The 27,990-nt window shown below is 39.1% G+C and overlaps 1 protein-coding gene across 2 annotated transcripts in view; it reads left to right on the forward strand.

Moving 5' to 3' along the window:
* Window positions 1-27,990, forward strand: part of HDAC8 (histone deacetylase 8) — a 238,674-nt gene that overhangs the window by 58,680 nt on the left and 152,004 nt on the right. For both annotated transcript variants that reach the window (XM_024988193.2, NM_001076231.2), the window contains 3 exon segments: window positions 7,588-7,700; window positions 11,442-11,519; window positions 12,102-12,210. In XM_024988193.2, the coding sequence (XP_024843961.2) occupies window positions 7,588-7,700; window positions 11,442-11,519; window positions 12,102-12,210 (300 nt within the window).

The following is a 27,990-nucleotide window of genomic DNA, read 5'->3' on the forward strand; positions in this document are numbered from 1 at the left end:
TCTGCAAAGAAGACATACAAATGGCTAATAAACACACAAAAAGATGTTTGACATCATCAGTCATCATGGAAATGTAAATCAAATCCACTATGAGACTCCATGCCCACTAGGATGACTAGAATTAAAAAAAAACAAACAAACAGGAAATAACAAGTATTGGTGAGGATGTGGAGAAATTAGAACCCTTGTACATTGCTGATGAGAATGTAAATTACAGCCCCTGTAGAAAACACATTGGTTATTTCTCAAAAGTTAAATATAGAATTACCACATGTCCTAGCAATTCCACCCCTAAGTATGTATCCAAAAGGATTAAAAACAGATACTCAGAAAAATACTTGTACACAAATGTTCATAGCAGCAATATTCACAACAGTCAAATAGTGGAAACCACCCAAATGTCCATCAACAGATGAATGTATAAACAAAAGTGGTATATACATACAACAGAATATTACTCATATACAGGAATGAAGTACTAATGATTGCTGTAACATGGATGAACCTCAAACACATGCTAAATAAAAGAAGCAGACAGAAGATCACATGTTATTCTATGATACCACTTATATGAAATATCCAGAATAGGTAGATCTGTAGAGACAGAATGCAGATTGGCAGTTGTCAGGGGCACGAGAGGAAAGAATAGGGAATGACTGATTAGTTCAGGGTTTTCTTTTGAGGTGTGAAAATGGTTTGGAGACTAGATTGAGGTAGAGATTGAACAGTGTTATCAATGTACTAAATGCCACTGAATTGTATGCTTTAACATGATCATTTTTTATTATGTGACTTTTACCTCAATTTAAAAATATTAAAAAATAAAAATTAGGCCTCATTAGATTTGGCCTGATTATTTATATAGGTGTTGCAAAAATGCTAATTTACCATATATACTTTAAGCTTGCTTTGCTGGAATTTTTCATAAGAAATCTCATTTTGAAAGTTTTAAAGTCTATTAAGGCTAGGAAACCAAGCTAAGATTTTACCTGCAGTACCTATGAATTTGAAAGAACTCCTCTCGTCTTAGGTTCTCCAAAATGTTTTTAAGTTTCCAGAGCCTGCCAGGAAGTAACCTTCCTTATTCACCTGTAAGGCTAGTAACCGTATAAACCAGGTACCAGGCTAGATTTCCCAAGAGAGTTTTCCATGTATTGGCTCAATAAAGTCAACCTTAGTTCCTAAAAAGTGTCTGATCAAATCTGATTTAACGAGCATCTTTATCAAATATGACATTCCAGGCAAGACCGTGGTTACAAAACCAATGTTTCCAATCATGTCCTAATAAACAAGTAGAAGAGAGAGATTCTCATTGAACCTACAGAGGTAATTACATTGCTATGAAGATAAAAATAAGGTAAGAGTTTTCAAATCCTGGAAGTCCATGGGGACTCTGGCAAATAAAAACATATAATGGCCAGTGAGGGCATTAATGAATCTCTAGGAACTTCTTATGCAGCATATAATTCCTGAAATATTTATATTAATAACATTTTGCCTATACAAATTTAGCTTAGGGAAGGCTAAGCATCTTTTCTGGTTTGGCAACTCTTCTCATGCATGTCATCAATAGTAATGTATCAAATAAACCTAATTATTTCTAGCACCTCTCATTTTCTAAGGTAAAAGAATAAATCTGTTATGATTTCACAGGGGCCCTCTGGACTTGATTAAAATAGAATAAGGGGTTACTGAAAAATAATACTTGGTTCGCTATTTAACCAAAATGACAATAAAGGATCTTAAAAATGAGCATAGGAGGTAATATGATTGTAAAGTATCTCATCTCTTTCATAACTGAGAAGACTTTGCTTTCTTAAATTGTTATAATAAAGTCAGTGTAAACCATATAAGGTTATTCCAGTAAGACATAGAATCTTTGTTATCAAGGAAGCAAAACACTTGCAACCTGTTATTAAAAGAAGGAAGACAAATAATCCAGAAAACTTGTCATTTTAGCAGAGAGAAAATCAAAATCTAGTTTTGCATCAGTGTAATATTTGATAATATGGACCTAACAGAAGCAGAAGATATTAAGAAGAGGTGGCAAGAATACACAGAAGAACTGTACAAGAAAGATCTTCATGACCCAGATAACCATGATGGTGTGATCACTCACCTAGAGCCAGACATCCTGGAATATGAAGTCAAGTGGGCCTTGGGAAGCATCACTACAAACAAAGCTAGTGGAAGTGATGGAATTCCAGTTGAGCTATTTCAAATCCTGAAAGATGATGCTATGAAAGTGCCACACTCAATATGCCAGCAATTTGGAAAACTCAGCAATTGCCACAGGACTGGAAAGGGTCATTTTTTCATTCCAATCCCAAAGAAAGGCAATGTCAAAGAGTGTTCAAACTACTGCACAATTGTACTCATTTCACATGCTAGGTACAAGGGGCTTCCCTTGTAGCTCAGTCGGTAAAGAATCTGCCTGCAGTGCAGGAGACCTGAGTTTGATCCCTGGGTTGGGAAGATCCCCTGGAGAAGGAAATAGCAACCCATTCCAGTATCCTTGCCTGGAAAATCCCATGGACAGAGGAGCTTAGTGGGCTGCAGTCCATGGGGTTGCAAAGAGTTGGGCATGACTGAATGACTAACACTTACTTATTTACTTACTTCACATGCTAGCAAAGTAATGCTTAAACTTCTCCAAGCTAGCCTTCAACAGTGGAGAAGGTGATGGCACCCCATTCCAGTGTTCTTGCCTGAAGAATCCCAAGTACAGGGGAGCCTGGTGGGCTGCTGTCTATGGTGTCACACAGAGTCAGACACGACTGAAGTGACTTAGCAGCAGCAGCAGACTTCAACAGTACATAAACCAAGAACTTCCAGATGTTCAAGCTGGGTTTAGAAAACGCAGAGGAACCAGAGATCAAATTCCCAACATCCATTGGATCATAGAAAAAGCAAGAGAGTTCTAGAAGAATGTCTTCTGCTTTATTGACTATGCCTTTGACTGTGTGGATCACAACAAACTGTAGAAAATTCTTCAAGAAATGGGATGACCAGACCACCTGATCTGCCTCCTGAGAAATCTGCATGTGGGTCAAGAAGCAACAATTAGAACCAGATATGGAACAATGAACTAGTTCCAAATTGGGAAAGGCTGCTTATTTAACTTATATGCAGAATACATCATGCAAAATGCTGGGCTGGACGAAGCACAAGCTGGAATTAAGATTGCCAGGAGAAATATCAATAACCTCAGGTATGCAGATAACACCACCCTTATGGCAGAAAGTGAAGAGGAACTAAAGAGCTTCTTGATGAAGGTGAAACAGGAGAGTGGAAAAGCTGGCTTAAAACTCAACATTCAAAAAACGAAGATCATGGCATTCGGTCATATCACTTCATGGCAAATAGATGGGGAAACAATGGAAACAGTGAGAGACTTTATTTTCTTGGGCTCCAAAATCACTACAGATGGTGACTGCACCCATGAAATTAAGACGCTAGCTCCTTGGAAGAAAAGCTATGACCAACCTAGGCAGTGTATTAAAAATCAGAGACATTACTTTGCTGACAAACGTCCATATAGTCAAAGCTATGTTTTTTCCCTGCGGTCATGTATGGGTGTATCAGGGCCATCCTGATTGCTCAGTTGGTAAAGAATCCACCTGCAATGCAGGAGACCCCAGTTTGATTCCTGGGTCTGAAAGATCCACTGGAGAAGGGATAGGCTATCCACTCCAGTGTTCTTGGGCTTCCCTGTGGCTCAGCTGGTAAAGAATCTGCCTTCAATGCAGGAGACATGTGTTCGATCCCTGAGTTGGGAAGATCCCCTGGAGAAGGGAAAGGCTACCCACTCCAGCATTCTGGCCTGGAGAATTCCATGGACTGTATAAGTACATGGGGTTGCAAAGAGTTGGACACGACTGAGTAACTTTCACTTAGTTTCACTTTCATTTATGGTTGTGAGAGTTGGACCCATAAAGAAGGCTGAGTCCCAAAGAATTGATGCTTTTGAATTGTGGTGCTGGAGAAGACTCTTAAGAGTTCCTTGGACTGCAAGGAGATCAAACCAGTCCATCCTAAAGGAAGTCAGTCCTAAATATTCATTGGAAGGACTGATGCTGAAGCTGAAGCTCCAATACTTTGGCCACCTGATGCAAAGAACTGACTCATTGGAAAAGACCCTGATGCTGGGAAAGATTGAAGGCAGGAGGATAAGAGGATGACAGAGGATGAGAATGGTTGGATGGCATCACTGACTCTATGCATGAATTTGAGAAAGCTGTGGGAATTGGTAATGGACAGGGAAGCCTGGCTTGCTGCAGTCCATGGGGTCACAAAGAGTCAGACACGACTGAGTGACTGAACTGAATATTTGATACTAAAGTTCTTCTTGGAAATCTTATAAGTCTATCAAACCTTAGCTAACTTTGACCCCAACAAATAAAATCCTCTTTAGATTTCAGAGGCTCTCTGGTATTTTGGTAAATCTAAATGATTGTTGCCTTTAATTTTTCCAATATATAACATATGTATATATATTTAAAAACATGATTCATGCTGTGAGTGAAACCAGGAAGCAGTACAGTGTTGAAGCAGGAGTATTGTTCATTTCATTTGTCTTCCTGATCCTTGTACTTGATTTCACATGTCAGTGTCTACATTACATACTTGTATTTTCTGTGAAATAAAAACTTAAATAAATCTTGGCAGTTTGATTTTCTAAAAATAAAAAAAAAAAACACTTTCTACCACTTTTTATATCTATACATATTTCTTATAGTACAACTCAAAGTGGCAAAAAGAACATATTCATTAACAGATCCAAATACATATAGCCTGTCTGTAGCTTGTAAAAATAAGAAAAAAAGTATACAAACCCAATATTATGCTTAGTAATTAATGCATTCACTTACCTAGAAATGATCTAAGTATATAATGAATACCCATTAAGTAACTCAATTTAGTATCAACCCAAAGTCTTCAGTTACCTAAAGATCTTGTAAATTATCATCAGACTGACATAATTACTATTGAAATAAAGTTTTTCAGAATAATGACTCAATTCTGTTAAATGAATTTGCATTTGTCATAATCTCAAACATTTATAGAGGTGACATTAGCTTATTCAATCAGTAAACGTGTACAAATTTAGGAAGAATATACCCAACTAGAATAAAAATCCACATTTATATTATACTTAACAATGATAAAGAAAAGCTATAACTGATTTTAGTAAACCAAAATTATTAAGTTAGTCTTGTTTACCAAAGATTTACCTATATTAGGCAAACATAAATTCTTAAAACATTTGAGCTTATTTTTATAGGAATACTTTTTCAGAACATTAAAAGTCTTGAAAGTTCAATTTCTTTATTTTCTGGGAATTTTAGAAATATTCTGTTTATCTAAACACTTATTTCTATAAACCAATGAGAATAGAGTTCTTTAAATATAAGAAAAATATTAGGAAAATATTACAGAGTGATGAGGCCTTTCTGAATTATAGACATTATTATTATTATATTCAGGCTACTGCCATAGGAGAAATGTTCATTAATAAAGAACATCTCAAAGAAAAGGAAAGGGGACCTGTAGTTTTATAAAGGCAGGTAAACAAGATAATCATCTGTGAGTCTTATGAGAGTCATGAGGAAGCATGAAAATGGTTCTTTCTGGAATATGCCAGAGCAATGTGGTCTTTTGCAGTTAACTGTTTCTCAGAGAACAAAGGATGAGAGGTTTCCTACTCACACTGATTTCTAAAAGCACAGGGCTCAGATAAATTTCAGTACTGTCAATGAGATGACTCTGCTTTGTCAATTTTGTCTATAGAATTTCTCTGTGTTCTCTTTTATATGCCATACTATTTCTGCCTGCCTTTTTTGTTTTGTTTTGTTTTGGCTTTTGTATTTCTGTGCTATGACCTGTCTTCCTAACTTAATTTTAGGCTCTCTGAGGGAAGAAAGTATGTCTTGCATTGATTTGTATTTTCCCTCCTTCCCTCTTTCTGCCTAAAACACTTAATGTTCCATCCCAACTACCTAAAAGTTATTGATTTCAGTAGAAAGACACATTGCCTCTTTCTTGATGTGGTAAAATGGTAGGTAGACTCAAAAATTGTAAGCTTTTCATAATTGGAAAATAGCATCCAAGAACCTTAAAAGTTACATATTCAATTCTTATTTATAGAGAATTCAAGGTTGGACAAACCTTTTCCTCTAACTGGTTTCAGTCTGGCTGCATATATAATGCCAGTCTATTCTTTCACTAGATGATCACCAAGTTCACCTTCATGAGCAAAGCCAATGTCTAGTGATATTTTTACCAACTTCCTGCTGTCTAGTGTACCTGTCTCATTGATGTAGCCTGTGAACCAGGGCATTGTGCAGCATATGAAATATAGAAGAGATTTCATGAAGAAGTTTATGCATTGTGTAGGCAATACAAAGACTTTACACTCTTGGGCTTCCCTGGTGGCTCAGTTGGTAAAGAATCTGCCTGCAGTGCAGGAGACCTGGGTTTGATTCCTGGGTTGGGAAGATCCCCTGGAGAAGGGAATGGGCTACCCACTCTAGTATTTTTGCCTGGAGATTTCCATGGACTGTATAGTCCATGGAGTCCCAAAGAGTCGGACACGACTGAGTGACTTTCACTTTCCACAGTCTCATAGTAGCCATTTTAACTGATGCTTATGCCTAGAATTCTATTTCAAGTAAAATATTGGGGAGAATGTAGGAAAAAATGGACTGAATATTCAGTCTGTAGAAGCAAAAGAAACTGAAGCATTTAGAATGAGTTCTTAAAGAACAAATTATAACACATGTTTGATGATGTTCTTTTATATCTACTCAACAAGGCTTAATGGAAGAGTAATAAAAGAGTAGGTTAATATGCTGACAAGAGGTTAAAGTGACATGGTATCACTGATAGCAAAAATATTAAAGGACATCAGTGAAGTCAGTGAAGACAACTTAAGTGAAGGAGCCAGAAAAACTTTAAAGAGGCTGCTTCAATCATCATTGTAATAATTACATTTATTGTAATAATTACATTTATGGAAAGGCAACCACACTGTACTGTCCAGGAGATTATGCATTTGTACATTCTACACTCAGCTTTGATGAGCAACAAGTCCAAGATGTACTAAAAAAAAATTCTAGATTATGTCATAGGGTCAGGACAGAGAAATCAAATCTCCAACACCTTCTACAAATGGCTGATCAGTACAGTCTTTAATGCCCCTTCTAGATTCTAGCTTTCTGAAGCTCCTTTAAGTAGTAATCTGTGTTCATCATGATGACTTCAGGGTACTACAGTTTTTTTTAAATGACTCCAGAATCATAAAAAAAATATTCTGTTTTGTTCAATATAGTTATATTATAAATCTTTGAAAATCAGGGATCCTGAATGAAAAATATTACCAATCAACCTAAATATTTAGTTTACAAAAACACTTCATTGCCTGGCCATTCTGGGCCATGTACTATATAATCTTTGTAGGTATGTTTTTGTTTTTCTTAAAAGAAGGGGGAATTGTAAGGGAATGGATCTCAAGGGTTAGATCCTTGGCTATTAAGACTCCCTTGAATTGCTTGTGGCTATTGGCTAAAGCAACTTGTTTTCTTGCAGAGATGAAGCATCTGGTTTTTGTTATCTCAATGATGCTGTCCTGGGAATATTACGGTTGCGACGGAAATTTGACCGTATTCTCTATGTGGATTTGGATCTGCACCATGGAGATGGTAAGCCTTCACTTTCAGAGGAGCTTTGCTGCTAGGACTGGCAGGCTTTTATCAGTAAAGCTGTTTCTAGGCAGCTGGTAACAGGAGAAATACCTCTTGCAATTGAAATTTTCCTAATTGAGAATCCTAAAGCAGGTAGAGATTCTTTTAACTGATGCAGTTCCTCCTTTGCTGACCAAGCTGCTTCAAAATACCAGGTTCCTATAATTTCTCCTCCCCTCTCCTCCAGTAGTGAAGCTCTCCAGTAGAGAATCTTAGGAAGTGGAAATCAGGGCAAGATTTCTGAGCGTTTACTCCAGTGCTTAGTAACCTCCATCAGGCCACTTCCATAGGTTCTAAATGAAACCTGCAGTCAGAACTGAGCGTCCTGATGCCGCTCTTAAAACAGAAGGGATGCATGATGGACTAACACTCTGAATTTTTCACCAACAGGGATATCAACTCATGTAGTAATCAAGATCTGTGCCACTTGCTTTGTGTTGTTAAAATTTTTAATCTTGCACAAACCCAGGGCATCTTCTCTAACTTTTAGTAGCAGCAGACTGTAACAATTTGCCTTAACCACATTAATCCTCTCTTAGAAGACTTCACTAAAAGGTTGTATGCAGCCCTCCTGTGTACCTTTCATCTAGAATGTAGAGCTTAAGTGACAGTTACCCTCATTCTATTTCTCTTATAAATATAGCCCGTGTGTCACATATATTTTCATCAATCTAGGAACACTTATCTAGTAAAACTAGTTAAGAATATACCCTTCCTGCCCCCCACATCAGTGATTGCTGCTTCCCTGTTTCCAGGGATCTTTTGAGACAAACTAACATAATCAAGGCATAAGAGTAGTATATCATGGAAGCTGGAGTCAGCCCTACTGCCAAAAAAGAAAAAGAAGGAAGAAATTGTGGGAGAGATAGTAGTAGTTCAACTAGATGGAAGCTTCCATGGAATGGTGACAGAAAATTAAAGGTAACAGAGGAGAGAAGAGTTAAAACAACCAACACACTACTTCGAGAACCATGTCCAATGAATATAATACTCAACCAATGCAAAACACAGCTTTGCTCAAAACCCTTCAGAGACGCTGATTGCTTATAACAAGGGTAACATTTGGCCTGTGGCTTGTCTTTGTATGATCAGCAAGTTAAGAATGGTTTTTTACATTTTACAATGTTGTAAAGAAAAATATGCAATAAAGACCATGTAGTCTACAGAGTCTAAAATACTGTGTAGCCACTTGGTTTGCTAACCATTGACCTACAGCAATGGTTCTTAAACTTGAATGCAGATTAGGATGACCTATGTGGAGGGGGGTGGCAAATTGTAAAATGCAGATCCCTAGGCCACATTCACCAGATATTAGATTTAGTAGGTCTGGTATGGAACCTGGGAGTCTCCATATTAATAACACCCAAGTTGTTCCACAGGCTACACTTTGAAAACCGGTAGTCTTCGAGGTAAAGTCCACGTTATTTGCCCTGTGTTTCAAGGCCTGCCTCAAAGAGGCCACACTTCCTCTCTCCAGCCTTGTCTCTCACTGCTTGCTGTCTATGCTACTGTACTCAGTGATGCCCGGACACATCTCACTGTTCCCACCTTCCTGACTTTGTGGTTCTTTTTCCTAACCTAGTTTTGCCTTCTCTTACCCTTTTATATCTTCCAGTTCTGCCCAAGAGCTCAAGTTGGTAGTAAATCTGCTCTGACCACTCCTGTCCAAGTAGTTTCTCCCCTTGCTCATGTCCTGTATTGTTTCTATCACTGATTTGATATTTAATTATATATTGTATTATTAGTGAATTCTTTAATGTGTCTGTGTCTTCTCATCCCATAGAACCTTTCAGTTCCTCCAGAGCACAGATCAAGTTATTGACTTCTTTCTGTCCTACACAGTGGCAGGAACAAACAGACCTATGCCTATAGTAGTGGTTCAGTAAAATATTTGTTGAATGAATGAGTGATTATGAAATTCAAACTCTTTGTATCAGAGTTCAAGAATAGAATCAAGTCTATTGAACCATGTAAGAATGAATGAAATAAGACTGTCACCTGAAACCATTCTTCCATTTGCAATGTTATTTCTGCACCATTTAGAGTTTCCTGTTTTAGCCAACTTTTATGGTGTGTTTCATTTCAGTTTATTTCCCCTCTTCAGCACCTCCCTTCCAGTGACCCCTGCCCCACCTCCAAACACTTACACATTTGGTTTATTTTAAATCTCCCATGATTCCATAACTAGCACCTCGCAGTGGCTTCACCAGCACCCCTACCCCATCCTCACTTTCTTTCAGCTACCTAGCCACTCTTCCCTTTCACACCAAGCCCCTTATCCTCCTCTCTATGTCCTTTCTTAAAGTATGATTTTCTAACAACACCTAATGGCATTTCCCATGAGAAGTGATACAAATGGCTCTTAAACAAATGAAAAGTTGCTTAACACCCTAAGACTCAGAGAAATGCAAATTAGAACAAGAACATTCTTTCTGCCTAAGATTAAAAAGAATAATACCTAGTGTCAGTCATGACGTTGAAAAAGGGTAACTCTCATACACCACTGAGAGAAGTATAAATCGATACCACCTTTCTTGATGGAGAGATAATCAGGATTTTCATGACTTGTACTTGTTTATACTTCCATTTCTAAGTTAAAATAGTAGTTTAATTTATTTTCTTTTGTTTACTTAATGCTTTGTGCCTGGAGCCTTTAACTGCTGTTAACTGCCTCCCTAGGGCAAAGCATAAAGCTTGGGAAATTCAAACATACCTGTGATATACAAATAGAGTTAATATTTTTTAAGGTCTCTGTTGGCCTCTAAAGAAGACTGAAGTATTAAGTAAACAGACAATTTCTTTATTTGAAGTATAAAAGAGGGTAATACATGAATTTGCTAACAGTCCTCCCATTTTACAACCAGATTATCTGAATACAGTATGACAATTATGTGATTCTGGGAGGAAAAGTGTAGAGGTAAGCAGGGTGTGTATCTGAATAAGTCGTGGCTTATAAGAGACATCATCTATCTCCCAGGCCTCTTTTTTCTGACTCTGTTAAAATGAAAAGGAAACTCCTTTCTTGAAGTTTTTCCTTCTATCTTTTTCCAGGCTTCAAAAAGCTGTCATCAAGCTGCTATTAAGGGCTACTTTCAGCCTTCCATGTTGTAGCCAGAAACATGTACTTAGTATACATGGAACTTTGGGTGGATTGCATTTATAACCAAATCTGTATTATAGAAAGGCATTTTAAAGTTAGATTTACACTGTGTAGTGCATAATGTTGGTATAGATGATGTTTTTCAAAGGGCTGCCATATTGTACTTCTTTGAAAAAAAATCCCAAGAATGTAACTTAGAACCAATGAAACAAAACAAAATATAAAACTTCCAAGATGGTGCCAGTTTCCTTTATGCAGCTCTGTTGATAATACATCAATTCTGAGCTCTAATCCTTCCCTACCTTTTAGAACACATTGTGAAAGACAGCCTGGGCATCCCCATTGCTTGGAAATGTCCAGCTTTAATTTTAATGAATTTGAGAAGGAACCCTAACTTCACTTGGGGCCAAAGTTCTAGCTCATCCTATAATGACAGAGATTCAAGACCTGAGTTTTGTTCCTTTTATTCCACAGCTTGCTAGCTTTATTATTGCTACCTTCTCGCTCTTCCTTCCTCCAGCTGCTTCCTAGAGTTTCAGTTGTTGAAAACAGGAGTTGCACTTATAAAGTGTTTCTTCTGCCATTTCTTTCTCTGATAGGTGTAGAAGATGCCTTCAGTTTCACCTCCAAAGTCATGACGGTGTCCCTGCACAAATTCTCTCCAGGATTTTTCCCAGGCAAGTGATCTGTGTGCTCAGTGTTACATTTGAGGAATAAATACTGCAGTTCTTCTATACATTTCTTATATCTTGTATTTGGATAGCTACATGCTGTGAATACCTTGTTGGTGCTACCCCATGCAAAAATTTAACAGAGGTCATTTCAGGTGACAATGATAAAAGGAATGTAACGCTGCTGCTTTTTCCAGATGATTTTCATTGATTGTCGAGAGCTTACTTACACTTACCGGACTATCAGATAGCCTGTATAACCCCCAACATCCTGATAAGTGCAATTATATATTAATATTATGTCAATCTAAGGTGTATGAGAAGTCAAGAAGAGAAGTTTCTCTCTTTTTTCATTCATTTGGTCCAGCAAGATGGAGACTAATTTATTTTCTTATGATTTTCCTACTTCCCTGACATTATTTACAAGTTTTTTCTTATTCACTAATTTCATTCCCTTAGAAACCATCGTTCATTCAAATTGTTCTCTTAATTGACCTTTTGTTTTTCTGAATTCCTACTCAGAGAAGCCTTCATATTTTCTAATTCTCATGTTCTTAAAACTGTTCTTGGTGCTCCTCTCTTTGACAGGAACAGGTGATGTGTCTGATGTTGGCCTAGGGAAGGGACGGTACTACAGTGTAAACGTGCCCATTCAGGATGGCATACAGGATGAGAGGTATTACCACATCTGTGAAAGGTATGACAGCAGTGCTGAGCCAGTAACAAGCGCATTACATTTCTATTAGATGAAATGGCCTCTAATCTCACAGAATTCTTGTTTTCAAAAAAAATTAAAAAGCTATTATATACCCACATACCATTTGTACACTGCTCACTATGCTTATTTGATCAGGTAGCCAGCCCCTGTATGGGGGAGCAGAGTGTTTGGACCAGAGCCAGACTATCGGTTTGATCTTACCTGCCACCCCCTATTGGAGAAGGCAATGGCACCCCACTCCAGTACTCTTGCCTGGAAAACCCCATGGACGGAGGAGCCTGGTAGGCTGCAGTCCATGGGGTCGCTAATTTGGACACGACTGAGCACCTTCACTTTCACTTTTCACTTTCATGCATTGGAGAAGGAAATGGCAACCCACTCCAGAGTTCTTGCCTGGAGAATCCCAGGGATAGGGGAGCCTGGTGGGCTGCCGTCTATGGGGTCGCGCAGAGTTGGACACGACTGAAGTGACTTAGCAGCAGCAGCAGCAACAGCCACCCCCTATGGAGAAGGCAATGGCACCCCACTCCAGTACTCTTGCCTGGAAAATCCCATGGACGGAAGGGCCTGGTGGGCTGCACTCCATGGGGTCGCTAGGAGTCAGACACGACTGAGCGACTTCACTTTATTTTTTCACTTTCATGCATTGGAGAAGGAAATGGCAACCCACTCCAGTGTTCTTCCCTGGAGAATCCCAGGGACGGGGGAGCCTGGTGGGCTGCCGTCTATGGGGTTGCACAGAGTCGGACACGACTGAAGCGACTTAGCAGCAGCAGTTTGTTTTCCATTACGGAGATCTGCTTCCATCCACTGGTGTCAATATTAGAGAGTTCTTGAGTTCTATCAGTTGTGTTAAAATTGGAGTCAGAAATTCTAGTTTTTTTGCAATATAGTTAGAGATTAAATTAGAGCCACTTGTAGGAAGACAGTTTAGAGCCAGGGTGTAGACCAGACCACTGGGACTAAAAAGCCCTACACAATGAGGAAAAGGGTGGCTAAACTCATATTCATAAAAAACTGGGATCGCTCAGGTACAAATTCATTGCTGACATTGGCAGTACAGAAGTGAGTCTGACTAGAAAGTCAGCAAGTCAGCATAAGGTAAGTAATGGGGATTGAGGTGTTTTTGATCCCTCTCCCACTTGGCTCAGATTTCTCCCAACATTCTGGTGGAAAGAAGGGCTTCCCAAAGGAGCCTGCACTGGCCGTCACAACTGGCAGTTGTATAAACAAAGTAGAAGTATTAAAAAATAAAAACTTTATGGTCCAAAGGTGCCTCTTAGCTCAAGAGATTTGGCATGTCAGGTCATCAGCTGTAGCAGTAGCCTCTTCATATTTTGATCATGTGCCCTGGCTACTACCTCTGTATTGTCAAACTGAAAAGGCTCTTTTTTTTTTTTTTTTCAGTCTGCCATTGATGGTTTTAATTGCCCTTCTTTGTTTCCCTTAGGCTCTGTTCTGTCCTTGAGATGTGCAGATCAGAGTTGCTGACGTAACTTTACCAATGATATCCTGTGGTTCTGTGTAAAAGGAGAATTATTTTGTTTTTCTTTTAATTCTCTTATTGACAGTATCCAACATTTTGTTGCCCTTTTTATGCCATAGCAGGAAACTAGATTGTTCTCTTCAGTACTCTGTCCACAGGGTTTCCTAGAGCTTTTTCATGGGCCTTAATTGAAAGGTCAGCACCCATCATCCTGCAAGTGTAGCTTGTAATCTCTGGCCCTCCCTAAACGGATTACCTTACATGTGCCTCTGTTGAAGCTCATCTGTCAGTCATGAAACCTCCTGAAGTCTTCCTCTCTTCCCCATCAACTTGGCATTTCACTGCCTGGAAAAGCTGAGTATCATCTGCAGACTTGAGGATTTCCCAGCGCCCACCCCCAAACAAGTCTACTACTTACCTTTCTTCAGTCAAAAAAATGTCTGTTTCTCCCCTATTTCTCTCTAAACCAGTTCTTCCTACATGATTTTTAAAAATTGTTATCCCATAGTAATTCATGTTTAAAAATAGCCTTGGTATCAAACTTAATTAAACGTTTTAAAAGTGAATTTAGCCTGGAGGAAAAGATCCATGGAGGATCACACATGATTACCATATTGCCACCTCTACCCCAGTGTATACAGGAAGCCAGCATTTAGGAAAGATTCTTCTAGCTTGTGTACCGGAGTACAAGACACTCATTTGTTTGTAGTTACCAGGGCCCCTTTTGCCGTTGCAGCTCCACCAGCAAACTGTATGGAGATCACCCAGAATCAAAACCCAGGCTCCGGGTTTTGATTAGAGAGACAGTCATTTTTCCCTTTGATTTCTTTCAGAAGTCAAGTGTGGTCGGGGCATTATGTGAAGGCACTTCTGATCCCAAGGGTGCCAAGAACGCTTCCTGACCCAAACATCTGTCCCAACTGTTGGACTAATAGCTGATGAAATTCCTTTAAAAGGAAACATACTTTTGTTCTACAATGAGAATTAGGCCTTAAATGGAATTCTGGCCCAATCTCTCCTCCTCATCCACACTCTGCCATTTCATAATAGCAGATTTTGAAAGGGTTAGAGCATAAGCACCCTGAGCATTCAGAGGATTAGTAGTGGGAAAGGTGCACAAACAATTTTTGCCAACTAGTTTTGCAGAGGGTCAGCTCTAGTAACTGTATCACTTAGTCATTATGCTTTTGATTACTTCTAGTTTGTTGCCTAGAATCAGAGTATCTTGTTCATTTACCACTATGACATCTGGTTCATCTGCCTACCTCCAAAGACAGAGTAGACAGGAATAGCTTACCCATGTAAAAAAGTCATTCAGTTCATCTTCAGTCTCTTTTTCATCATTTTTGTTCCATGAGCCTACTGGTTTTCTGACTCCTTACCTGTGAGAAATAAAGGACATCTTATTGCTGGTTCACTTATAAGAAGCTCTAATTTTAGTTTGCCACTGGTTTGCTTCTGAACTATCTTTCCATATTGAATTTAGGAGCCCTTTTTCCTTCCCTTCTTTCCTTCTTTTCTTTATGGCTTTTTCCTCTGCTGTAGCCTTTTTTTGACTTTAACAGCTAGGCAGGAACTTAATGGTTTCATCTTAAGGTTAAACATACCCTCTTTATTTTTTTAAAAAAATTGTCTTAGGGTTTCTTTCTTAATAGGCCAGATATGGAATCTTTACATGAAGATTTTCAACACCAGAAGTTCCATTTTATGAAAAAGACAATTTCACAGTGAGAGATCCCAAGGTCATTCAGTGCTAATTTAGAAGGGCAAGGGTCACCATTCCCCTAAGCCTCCTGTAATTTATATACAGGCAAAGTTTGATGGGAGAGGAAAGCTGTTTTGCCAGAGACCATTTCCTAATTACCAAGCTCTGTCATCTGAAAAATACTGTTCTGCCTTTATTTAATGTTTGCTCTCTAGTTGTATTTGGATGCAATGTGAGTTAGTCTTAATAATGTTTAAACTATTACTCAAGAGGCTGTGTTGGTGACTTTGGGGCTTCCCTGGTGGCTCAGAGGGTAAAGCATCTGCCTGTGATGCGGAAGACCCAGGTTTGATCCCTAGGTCGGGAAGATGCCCTGGAGAAGGAAATGGCAACTCACTCCAGTATTCTTGCTGGAGAATCCCACGGACAGAGGAGCCTGGTGGGCTACAGTCCATGGGGTTGCAAAGAGTCAGACACGACTGACTGGCTACACTTAGCATAGTTAAGGAATCTAAGAAAAGGACAAATAACCAAGTACTTCCTTGCAGTTGATTCAAGAGAGGTACTACTCTGAAACCTTGAATCTTGCAGGATGACCAAACTGTTTGCCCACTGTGAACTGTCATGACATATGGATAGTTTGAAGAAGAATTTTAGAGTTGTTTTCAAACTTCTTAGTTTTTACCCCACCTATCATTTTACAGCCCTAACATCCAGAAAGCATTCTTTACTAAACATCCAGTTACTAGGATATATCTCACAGAAAGGTTATATATATGGTGACTTCCTATACATATATACATATATACATACATACATACATACATATATATATATATATAATGTTATGATACAAAGCATACTGAAATTGACACACTTCAGAAAAAAATTACATTTGATTAAGAATATTTGACTATTCAACTTTGTAAAATAATTAATTAGAGACACTGCATAAATATTTTGCCAAAAGGAAAACACATTGTTAAACAGACTTCTCAATGAATAGGACTTATGAAAGGCCCTATTAAGCAGGGCGTTTCAATCAATAGCAGTCTTTATATCCACATATGCAATACTTTGCTAGTAAGAGCAATCAGCCTGATCAAAGAAATAGTCTTATTCTAGTGAACTAGGGTTCACAGTAGTAATTATTAAAATAAAAATCTTCCTGTATTTGGCCTGTTTACCTTGAATCCTATGGCTTATACGCTGTAACCCAAAATTAAAAGAAACCTTTTTTCCCCCATCAAAGACCACTGACCTAAAGAAAATTTCAGAGATTCCAGAAGTTTAAAAAAGCAGCAGCAACAAAAACAAAATTTTTGTCCCTTCTTTTTTGAGAAAAATATTATACTTATCTATTTTAAGTAAATTTTTTATTGCTCTTCAAACTGGTTTTTACAAACATTAATTCTACTATGCTTGGGATAACCAGGATAGCCTACCTGGAAAGAACTTGCTCTCTAGGACCACAGTAGGAATAGCTCATTGAAGGAATAGCTCATTTAAATTCAAGCTTTTATTTCTGTGGGGAATTCCTTCTTCCGTCTATACTGAGCTCCACTGCTATTCAATGAAGAAGAGAAAAAAATCATATAGTGATTCTGCAGTTTATATTTATTTTCCTTAGATTTTTCCTTAGATCCTGACATGGCCTCTGAAATATAAGTCAGGACTGTTTTAAGCACAAGAATTCATTCCTATAGGTCTTGAGCCAAAATTCACCTCTCTGAAGCCACTCTGACCTTCCTACAAAAGAACTGACTGCCTTAAGTCACCCTATAGAATTTTTAAGACGTTAAATAACAAGAATGAAAAGGGAACTACCAATGCAATAACTTAGGGGATTTGCTTATATTTTAGTATAATGATGAGCTTTCATTGTGGCTCAGACAGTAAAGAGTCTGGCTGTAATTCAGGAAACCCAGGTTCGATCCCTGGGTTGGGAAGATCCCCTGGAGAAGGAAATGGCAACCCACTCCAATACTCTTGTCTGGAAAATCCCGTAGATGGAGAAGCCTGGCAGGCTACAGTCTATGGGGTCGCAAAGAGTCAGACACAACTGAGCAATTTCACTTAGTATAATGGCACTATTTTATTCATTCACTTGACAAATATTTATTGTCTCTGCTTCTTGCCCACCCTGTACATAGGTACTAGTGGTGGTAAACATCCTGGAGCTGCCACATCGTGGAGCTTAGTTCCTAGGGAGGACTTGCCTGTGCCAGGAATTACACTGATCATTTATTTGATTTTTTCCACTTCATACTTGTAAGAATATACAATACCTGCAAAGGTAGAGTATTCTTATTCCAGTCTTACTAAGAAAGTGTGAAAGTGTTAGTCAGTCAGTCATATCTGACTCTTTGCAACCTCATGGACTGTCCATGAAATTCTCCAGGCAAGAATACTGGAGTGGGTTGCCATTCCTTTCTCCAAATAAGAGAACTGGAACTTAAAAAGGTTGATTTACTTAAGGTCACACAGAGAGTATTAACCATCAGTTACACTGTCCCCAAATTGTCACATGGAAGTATGAAATTTTTCTTAATGAGTTTAACAAGTTTAGCGATTTTTAAAATATATTTGTTTATTTTAATAGGATAATTATTTTACAATATTGTGATGGTTTTGCCATACATTAATATGAATTAGCCACAGTTATACATGTGTCCCCTTCATCCTGAGCATCCCCTCACCTCCCTCCCAACCCTATCCCAGAGTAATAGTGTGTCACAGAGCACTGGCTTTGGGTGCTCTGCGTCATACATCAAACTTGCACTGAACTTCCTTATCCATTCATCTGCCAATGGACATCTGGGTTGCTTCCATGTCCTAGCTATTGTAAATAGTGCAGCAGGGAACACTGGGGTACATGTGTCTTTTTCAATCCTGGTTTCCTCAGGGTATATGCCCAGTAGTGGGATTGCTGGGTTGTGTGTTTTATTCCTAGTTTCTTAAGGAATCTCCATGCTGTTCTCCATATTTGTTGTGTCAGTTTGCATTCCCACCAACAGTGTAAGAGGATTCCCTTTTCTCCACACCCTCTCCAGCATTTATTTTTTGTAGACTTTGATGATGGCCATTCTGCCACTGTGGGATGATACCTCATTGTGGTTTTGATTTGCATTTCTCTAATAATGAGTGATGTTGAGCATATTTTCATGTTTTTCTTAGCCATCTATATGTCTTTTTTGGAGAAATGTCTTTTTAAGTCTTCTGCCCACATTTAAAAAAATTTTAATTAATTTATTTTGATTGGAGGATAATTTCTTTACAATATTGTGGCGGTTTTTGCCATACACCTACATCAATCAGCCACGGGTGCACATGTGTCCCCCCCATCCTGAAACCCCCTCCCACCTCCCTCCCCACCCCATCCCTCTGGGTTGTCCCAGACACCAGCTTTGAATGCCCAACTTCATGCATGGATCTTGCACTGGCCATCTATTTTATATATGGTAATATACATGTTTCAATACTATTCTCTCAAATCATCCCACCCTTGACTTCTCCCTGCTGCTGCTGCTAGGAGAAGGCAATGGCACCCCACTCCAGTACTCTTGCCAGGAAAACCCCATGGATGGAGAAGCCTGGTAGGCTGCAGTCCATGGGGTCTCGAGGAGTCAGCATGACTGAGCGACTTCACTTTCACTTTCATGCATTGGAGAAGGAAATGGCAACCCACTCCAGTGTTCTTGCCTGGAGAATCCCAGGGGCGGCGGGGCCTGGTGAGCTGCCGTCTATGGGGTCGCACAGAGTCGGACATGACTGAAGTGACTTAGCAGCAGCAGCAGTGCAGTATGTAAAAGAATGAGGTAGATTTATACATACTTCTCCCACATAGTCCAAAAGCTTATTCTTTATATCTGTGACTCTTTAGTTGCCTTGAATATAGGATCATCATTAGCGTCTTTGTAAATTCCATATATATGTGTTAATATGCTGTATTGGTGTTTCTCTATCAGACTTAATTCACTCTATATAATAGGCTCCAGTTTCATCCACCTCATTAGAACTGACTCAAATGTATTCCTTTTCATAGCTGAGTAATATTCCATTGTGTATATGTGCCACGACTTTTTTATCCATTCATCTGCCAATGACATCTAGGTTGTTTTCACGTCTTAGTTATTTTAACAGTACTGCAATGAACATTGGGGTACATGTGTCTTTCATTTCTGGTTTCCTCAGTGTGTATGCCCAGCAGTGGGATCGCTGGATCATATGGCAGTTCCATTTCCAGTTTTTTAAGGAATCTCCATACTGTTTTCCACAGTGGGTGTACCAGTTTGCATTCCCACAGCACTGTAAGAGGATTCTCTTTTCTCCACACCCTCTCCAGCATTTATTATTTGTAGACTTTTTGATGGTGGCCATTCTGACCACCTGAGATGATACCTTAATGTGGTTTTGATTTGCATTTCTCTAATAATGAGTGATGCTGAGCATCTTTTCATGTGTTTATTAGCCATCTGTGTGTCTTCTTTGGAGAAATGTCTGTTTAGTTCTTTGGCCCACTTTTGGATTGGGTTGTTCATTTTTCTGGTATTGAGCTGCATGAGCTGCTTGTCTATTTCAGAGATTAGTTCTTTGTCAGTTGTTTCATTTGCTACTATTTTCTCCCATTCTGAAGGCTGTCTTTTTACCTTGCTTATAGTTTCCTTCATTGTGCAAAAGTTTTTAAGTTTAATTAGGTCCCATTTGTTTATTTTTGTTTTTATTTCTATTACTCTGGGAGGTAGATCATAGAGGATCTTGCTATGATTTATGTCAGAGAGTGTTCTGCCTATGTTTTCCTCTAAGAGTTTTATAGTTTCTAGTCTTAAATTTAGGTCTTTAATCCATTTTGAGTTTATTTTTGTGTATGATGTTAGAAAGTGTTCTTTCATTCTTTTACACATAGTTGACTAGTTTTCCCAGCACATTCTCTTGTTGAAGAGACTGTCTTTTCTCCATTGTATATTTTTGCCCTCTTTGTCAAGGATAAGGTGTCCATAGATGCATGGATTTATCTCTGGGCTTTCAATTTTGTTCCATTGATCTATATTTCTGTTTTTGTTCAAGTACCATACGATCTTGATGACTGTGTTTTTCAGTTGCTAAGACTCCTTGTGACCCTATGAACTGCAGCACTTCAGGCTTCCCTGTCCTTCACTATCTCCCTGAGCTTTCTCAAACTCATTTCTACTGAGTCAGTGATGCCAACCAACCATCTCATCCTCTGTCACCCCCTTATCCTCTTGCCCTCAATCTTTCCCAGCATCAGGGTCTTTTCCAATGAGTCGGTTCTTCATATCAGGTGGCCAAAGTATTGCAGCTTCAGTTTCAATCCTTCCAGTGAGTATTCAGGATTGATTTCCTTTAGGATGGACTGGTTGATGTCCTTGCTGTCCAAGGGACTCTCAAGAGTGTTTTCCAGTATCACAATTCGAAAGCATCAATTCTTCAGTGCTCAACCTCCTTTATGGTCCAACTCTCACATCCATACAAGACTACTGGAAAAACCATTGCTTTGACTATAGGGACTTTTGTCAGCAAAGCAATATCTCTAATTTTAATATGCTGTCTAGGTTTGTCATAGTTTTTCTTCCAAGGAGCAAGCATCTTTTAATTTCATGGCTGCAGTCACCATCTGCAGTGGTTTTGGAGCCAAAAAAAAAAAGGAAATCTGATAGTTTCCATTGTTTCCCCATCTATTTGTCGTGAAGTGGTGGGACCGGATGCCATGATCTTCGTTTTGAATGTTGAGTTTTAAACCAGCTTTTCCACTCTCCTCTTTCTCCTTCATCAAGAGGCTCTTTAGTTCCTCTTCACTTTCTGCTGTTAAAGTGGTGTCATCTGCATACCACTGTATGGCTGTAGCTTTGTAGTATAGTCTGAAGTCGGGAAGGCTGATTCCTTCAGTTCCATTCTTCTTAAGATTGCTTTGGCTATTTGGGGTCTTTTATGTTTCCATACAAATTATGAAATTATTTTTTCTAGCTCTGTGAAAAATACCATTGGTAGCTTGATAGGGATTGCATTGAATCTTGCAATTGCTTTGGATAGTATAGTCACTTTCACTGTATTGATTCTGAAAGTATGAAATGTATCACAAGGAGGAAATACCATCCCCAAGAATTCTTGCAGATTTTTATCTCCAGGAATTGCAGAAAAGTCCTTAAAAAAAGAAACTACTTAAGATTATGCAAATGAGCCACATGATCTGTAGTGTACACAGTCCATTTGTTTATGTTTGTGAAAGTACTACTTAGATTTTTGCAAAAAAAACCACCCTCTTAATCCTAAGGATTTAATTTGTAATTTTATGCATCAAATATAAGAATAAATACTGAGAGATTTTACTTCATTTTTTTACTAATTTTACTTTTTTTGATGTGGACCATTCTTAAAACTCTTTATGAATTTGTTACCATATTGCTTCTCTCTTATGTTTGTGGGGTTTTGGCCATGAGGCATGTGGGATTTTAGCTCCCCAACCAGGGCTCGAATCACCACTCCTTGCATTGGAAGGCAAAGTCCTAACTACTGGAGCACAGGGAAAGTCCCACTTCTTAGGTTTTTAATTTCTAATTAAATTTGAAAACATGGAGATTCTGTAAATCTGCTCTTTCCTTTATTTCCTTTATTTTCAATGGAGAAAATCCTGACTTCCTATGTTAGAAAGTGAATAATGTCACATGTCATTATATAGAGGTCTCCTCATATAATTAGTTTCTTTTCATGTGGTTTTCAGGGGACTACTATTGCCAGAGGCTTTTAACATTATGCTTTTTTGCAACTGAGCATCCCTCATGGCTCAGTGGTAAAGAATCCACCTGCCAATGCAGGAGATGTGGGTTCGATCCATGAGTCAGGAAGATCCCCTGGAGAAGGAAATGGCAACCCACTCAAGTATTCATGCCTGGGAAATCCCAAGGACAAAGGAGTCTGGTGGGCTACAGTCCATGGGTTGCAAAGAGTTAGACATGACTTAGCGACTAGACAACAACAGGCATAATTTATACCATCTCTTGATCCGGCAGAGGGCATATCAACATATAGGGTAGAGGTTCTCCATCCATGCTATAATCTGTTCATCCAATACCCGTAAAGTAAAATGAGAGGCAAGGGACATCACTAAAGGATATTTAAGTGAAATGTTTCCTTTCCCTATTGACTTTTAATGTTAATATTTAAAGAAGAGATGTTTTAATGATGATAGGTTCTTCTTTCATTATAATGATAAGTCATCTTGAATTTATCTTCTATCTGGGACTCCAGATTCCTTATCATTCAATTTCCAAAGCAGGTAGATAGATCCTCAGTGAAAAAGAACACAACAATTATAGCCTACTCCTTTGAGCTTGGTGATGTGGCAAAAGCAATATGAATACATATTCATACATAAATGTTTTAAGCAATACATTTTTTTTCAAAATTCTCTTTCATCTGATGAGAAGGGAAGAATTCTCCAAAAATTAGCATTTGAGAACAAATAATTTATATAGCCTTACTTCCATCTTCATCCCATTTTCATCACAATCTGAGAGCTAGTAAAAAATCTTTACAAAATTACTCTCTCTTCGGTTGGGTCACAGCTATACCACCTTGATCATCACTAGATCACTTTGGCCCAGTGATAAAGGTCATGGAAGCTGCTACTTCTTTGTATAAACCTTGCACTTTGAACTCAGCCCTCCATAAGTAAGATATTTGTAGTCAATGTTTTCATTCTGTTTTATAAACTTCTATTCTGCCTCTTTGTGGTAAGGCAGATGCAAATTGCCTGTTGTTTCTGGAAAATGAATGACTCAGATACTAATTAAATTCACAGTTAACATTAAGCACAGGTGGAAATGAGGCCAGAGTGGGCCATTCATTTAATGTTCCTAGTTTGATGTGTCTTTTAAAATATTAAATTCAAAAGACATCAAGTGCCTAAGAATATAGGATAATTTTGAGGAGGGGCTACTGTGCTTAATTTTCTGTGTTGCCCTGCCTGTCAACAGTACTTGATTAGGATTACAGTGGAGAATTGTTTTTTTCCCTTACCTGATTGATCCTTTGAGCTTTAAATCCAGTGGTTAAAGGGACAGTTCTTATATCCTTCTTCCCCTCTAGACCAGTGGCTTTCATGACCAGTTCCTAAACTCCTGTACCGAGTAGCCCTGACACCATGACAGACCTTTCACCCAGCAGTCTTCCTAGGTGATTTATTTTTATTTTTTCATGTAAGTTCAGGAGGACTATCTCCTAGGACTCAGTGAGTTTGTTCTGTCACTATGATGTGTACCTTCTCTGCACTGTTTTTAGTGCTGAATGATCCCTGCCCCCTGGAAAAAGTGACCTTATTCTTCCACAGCAGTTTAATAGCTTTTGATGCTAGAACATGCTCTGAAACTATCCAGAGACAGGAAGACCCAGCTCATAAATGGAAAACTTGAGAATTACACCTTCTAATGCAGGGCTGCTCTGAAAAGAATCCTAAATTTGACTGTGTCTGTGCTTGATGGAACATTCTATCTTCAAAATTCATATTATTCCTCTCAGCTGCTCACTACCATGTACCCCCTCACCCACCCTAATTCTCCCACCTCCCGTGTTCTTTGATCACTGCTCTATCCCCTCCCTCTAGCCTAAAAAAGCTACCCTTTAGGCTCTGCTCTGAATGACTGCGCCTGACAGTCATTCACCCGGCAGCTGCAGGCACTGATGAGCTGCCTTGTTGAATCCTGTTGACGTGGTCTGTACAGAGATTTAGTTAAATCTGGTGTCCTCTACCTGACAAAAAAGCCTGATGCAAAGTTTGTCTGGGCCTTGCTTGCTGTGTGCTGTTACCCACTGCAGTATCAGGAAAGAGCCATACCCATTGGTACTTAAAGCAAGACCAAAGAAAAGACACCTCAAAAAAGCCGTATCAAATATGCAGCTAAGTTAAGAAGTGAAAGGGTATGGATGTGTGCCAGGCACTAAAGGCAGTGTGTTTGTCTAGAGACCATGTAAGTGCTGCTGAAGACTGAGCTGGATGCTAAGAGGTTTGTGTATGCCTGCTCTGGGCAGGAGAATCCTGTAGAACAAGGTGATGGATGCCAGGGTTGGGGTGGGATGGGGAATTGGGGAGAACCACCTTAAATATATTAGAAATGAAAGTAGAAAAATATCTATCCTATTTAATTATAGGCAAGCCTCACTAACTCAGCCTAATTAGAGGAAAGCCAGTCTGAATAACGGAATATTTTAAAATACATTTTTATTACTTTCAAGCACTGGACATGCTAGTAATTCAAACTACACTAACAACATCATACAGTACCTCAGGGAAAGAGCTTTAAGAATCATTTGTAATTAGCATATCAATTATTTGTATGTAAGTGGATGTGCACAAAGTGCATAAAAAGTTTATTCTCTTAAGTAGGACAAACATTCCCCAGCGCAGTCCTGTTTACACTATTAATTTGCTTAGCCAGCCCTTTTTGTGCCAAGATAGATGTATGTAAGACATACTTATTTCCTCAGGGAAGAAAGAATCACTTCCCTGTGTTTAGTCCAGTAACTAAGAAGCGGAGCGCCACTTAATTGGTTTGGGATTTCCAGGATATGGAGTTTTGAATTTGCATACAGGCTAGAGAGATTTCATATGGAGAAGATCTGGCAGCCATTGCCAGAGACCCAGTTTCCCCATCTGGATTTCATTGGAGTGATCTGGATTTCATCAAGCAACAGGACACTGATCCTAAATGATCCACCAGACACTCTAACATAGGCATGTTTAAAATACATCCTTCCCCCGAAAAATAACTGCTAAAATATGATGAGTTGGAGTTACTCTATGTGCAGTACTTAAAAGTAATAAAAATGCATTTCTTTTAAAGTCCCACAAAAACTGTGCAATGTCAAATTAATGATGAAAATCAATCCACAAGCTCTTTTCTTGCACACCTCATTGTGTGACGGCATTGCCGAGATTTCCAATCATCTGGGAAAGGATATTATATTTTGATGAGCTGCACCAGGTGCTAACTATATGGCAGGATTTTGTCTTTGAATCTTAGGGGAGGCCCTCCTGGGTAAAGAAGGGTGAGGGAAGGGCTAGGGGCATGTTTATTGTTAACAAATCATTATTGTCTACCTAAGTTCAAGAATCAGAGCAAGTAGATTGAAAAAGAAGAAGTATCAGGTATATAGGGAGTGTAGAAAATATGATTAGGAAATGAGAAACAGAGATATGTGCCTATATTTCTACCCATATGTATTAAATTGTGCTCTTGGTAAATTGTGACTTCTTCGAGGCTTAGAGAGTAAAAACTAAATGCAGAGAGCATAAGCACAGGCAGTAAATATACACACAAATGTCATAACTACAGTTTGGAATAACTCCAACTCTCTCCTTTCCCCCAAGGGCATCACTATCCAGGGTCTGCAAAGGTCAAATAGCTGTTTGGCTTCCAATCTGATTTTTTTGCTAAGAAATCAGAGAAGTCGGTTTCAATTTTAATAATATATTCTCCCAACCTCTATCTAACAGAAAGGCACTTGTGTTTCTGCCCCTTCTTAAAGTGAATTTTGTGTTTGGTGAAAGGTAATAGATTGGCAGCACTGGAAAAGGAATTACTGTATTCCCAGAACAGGTATAACCAGGCAGTGACACTATGAAATTTCTCTCTGCCTTTGGGGAACATTAGAGTACTATTCAGGAAGTCACTGCTATGGTGTGCTGTGCTGAACTCAACAGTATCCTAGTGGGCTGAAGGAATTAACAAAGCACTTGAAGGGCCTGACTTAAGGCCATTCATTTATTCATTCAACATTATGGAGTGCTTACCATGTGCCTGGTGCTAGGAGAAGACTTTTGCAAATATTATATCATTTAATCCGCATAATAACCCTGTGGAGGAGAGAATATTCTTGCTTTACAGAGATGGTTCAGAGAATGATTTGTCCAAGTTGCTCCTGCAAGCACTAGCTCCAGCTTTGTCTGACCCCAAGTGCAGCATTCTCCCTGACCTCCATGCTGTGGAGGCTGCAAAGGAGATGGACGAGACATATGGCCAAATAATGTGATGCAGAGCAGAATGTAGTCTGTGCTGTGTGAGTGGTCCTGGTGGTTTCAGAGCAATAAAATGACCTACCCCAGGTCAAATAAAGAGTCATTAGTACAGCGACTTAGGATTCATATTCTTTAAGCCTTCTTCAATTTGGGGATTTTGGGTTGGGTTGGGTTTGGTTTGGTTTGGGCTTCCCTGGTGGCTCAGAGGTTAAAGCATCTGCCTGGAATGCAGGAGACCTGGGTTCAGTCCCTGGGTCGGGAAGATCCCCTGGAGAAGGAAATGGCAACCCACTCCAGTACTCTTGCCTGGAGAATCCCATGAAGGGAGGAGCCTGGTAGGCTATAGTCCATGGGGTTGCAAAGAGTCGGACATGACTGAGCGACTTCACTTTCACTTCACTTGGTTTGGTTTGGTTTTGGTTTGTTTTGTCTTAGCTCTCCAAACCAGCCTGCCTCTCCACCTACCCCACCCCCTGCACAGATAATATATACTCTGCTTCCTAGGGCCTCAGACCTTTCAGAATGAGGAAAGCCAAAGAGCACTGGGGTTTAGTGAAAAGAGCACTAGATTTGAATTAGAATTAGTATTCTAATTCTAGCTCTGAGGAGTCACTCTAGGCTGGTAAGGCTCTTTAATTCTGGATGACTCATTCCCCAGCCCTCCATGTGAATGAGGATGGTTTACTTCAAAGAGGTAAAGAGATAAGTAATAATAAACTAAAAATAGTGCATGGCCCTTTTTGTTTCCAAGGTGACATATAATTGATAAGTGGAATTACTTACAACAAGGCATTAGAAGGAGATGCCAGTTAGAATCTGTGTTTCTCTATAATGGACTCAGCAATGAGAGAAAAGATATCCCCATAAAATATTTTTTAAAAACTACATCTTGAAAATTAAAAAAGCAAAAGCAATGTGAGGGTTGTGTGTTTGGGAAGGTCAAGGGTTTAGAGGTTTGAGGTTGGCTTGTTTGTTTTTATTTTGTAGCTTTGGGTGTTCCGTTTGTTGTATGCTGAAGATGTTAATAGAATCAGTCCAGTTTGTCTGATGCTAAAAGCAGAGAGACTTATAGGAAATTAAATGTCTTCCAAGAGACACCTATGTCCCTGAACAAAGTGACTTATCATCCTCACCACAGGGAGCCCCCCACCCCAGTTCCCTGCATCCTTGAACAATTTGTAAAAGATATTCAGGAATCACCGAGGCATTTACCATATGCTGCTTCACCCACCCCTCAACCCCCACAGGTTGAGTTTTTGCAGAATGAATCTGCAGTGCCTGAGTTGAGAGAGGATTGAGGGAATTTAGAGGAAACAATACCTGTGAAAAGTTGAGTAGCTTCCATTTGGGACTGAGTAGTGATTCTTCCCTGGTGGCTCAGAGGGTAAGGCGTCTGCCTGCAATGCAGGAAACCTGAGTTTGATCCCTGAGTCAGGAAGATCCCCTGGAGAAGAAAATCCCATGGACAGAGAAGCCTGGTAGACTACAGTCCATGGGATTGCAAAGAGTCTGACACGACTGAGCGACTTCACTTAG

The sequence above is a fragment of the Bos taurus genome, chromosome X (assembly GCF_002263795.3).
Source record: "Bos taurus isolate L1 Dominette 01449 registration number 42190680 breed Hereford chromosome X, ARS-UCD2.0, whole genome shotgun sequence".
Taxonomy (NCBI): domain Eukaryota; kingdom Metazoa; phylum Chordata; class Mammalia; order Artiodactyla; family Bovidae; genus Bos; species Bos taurus.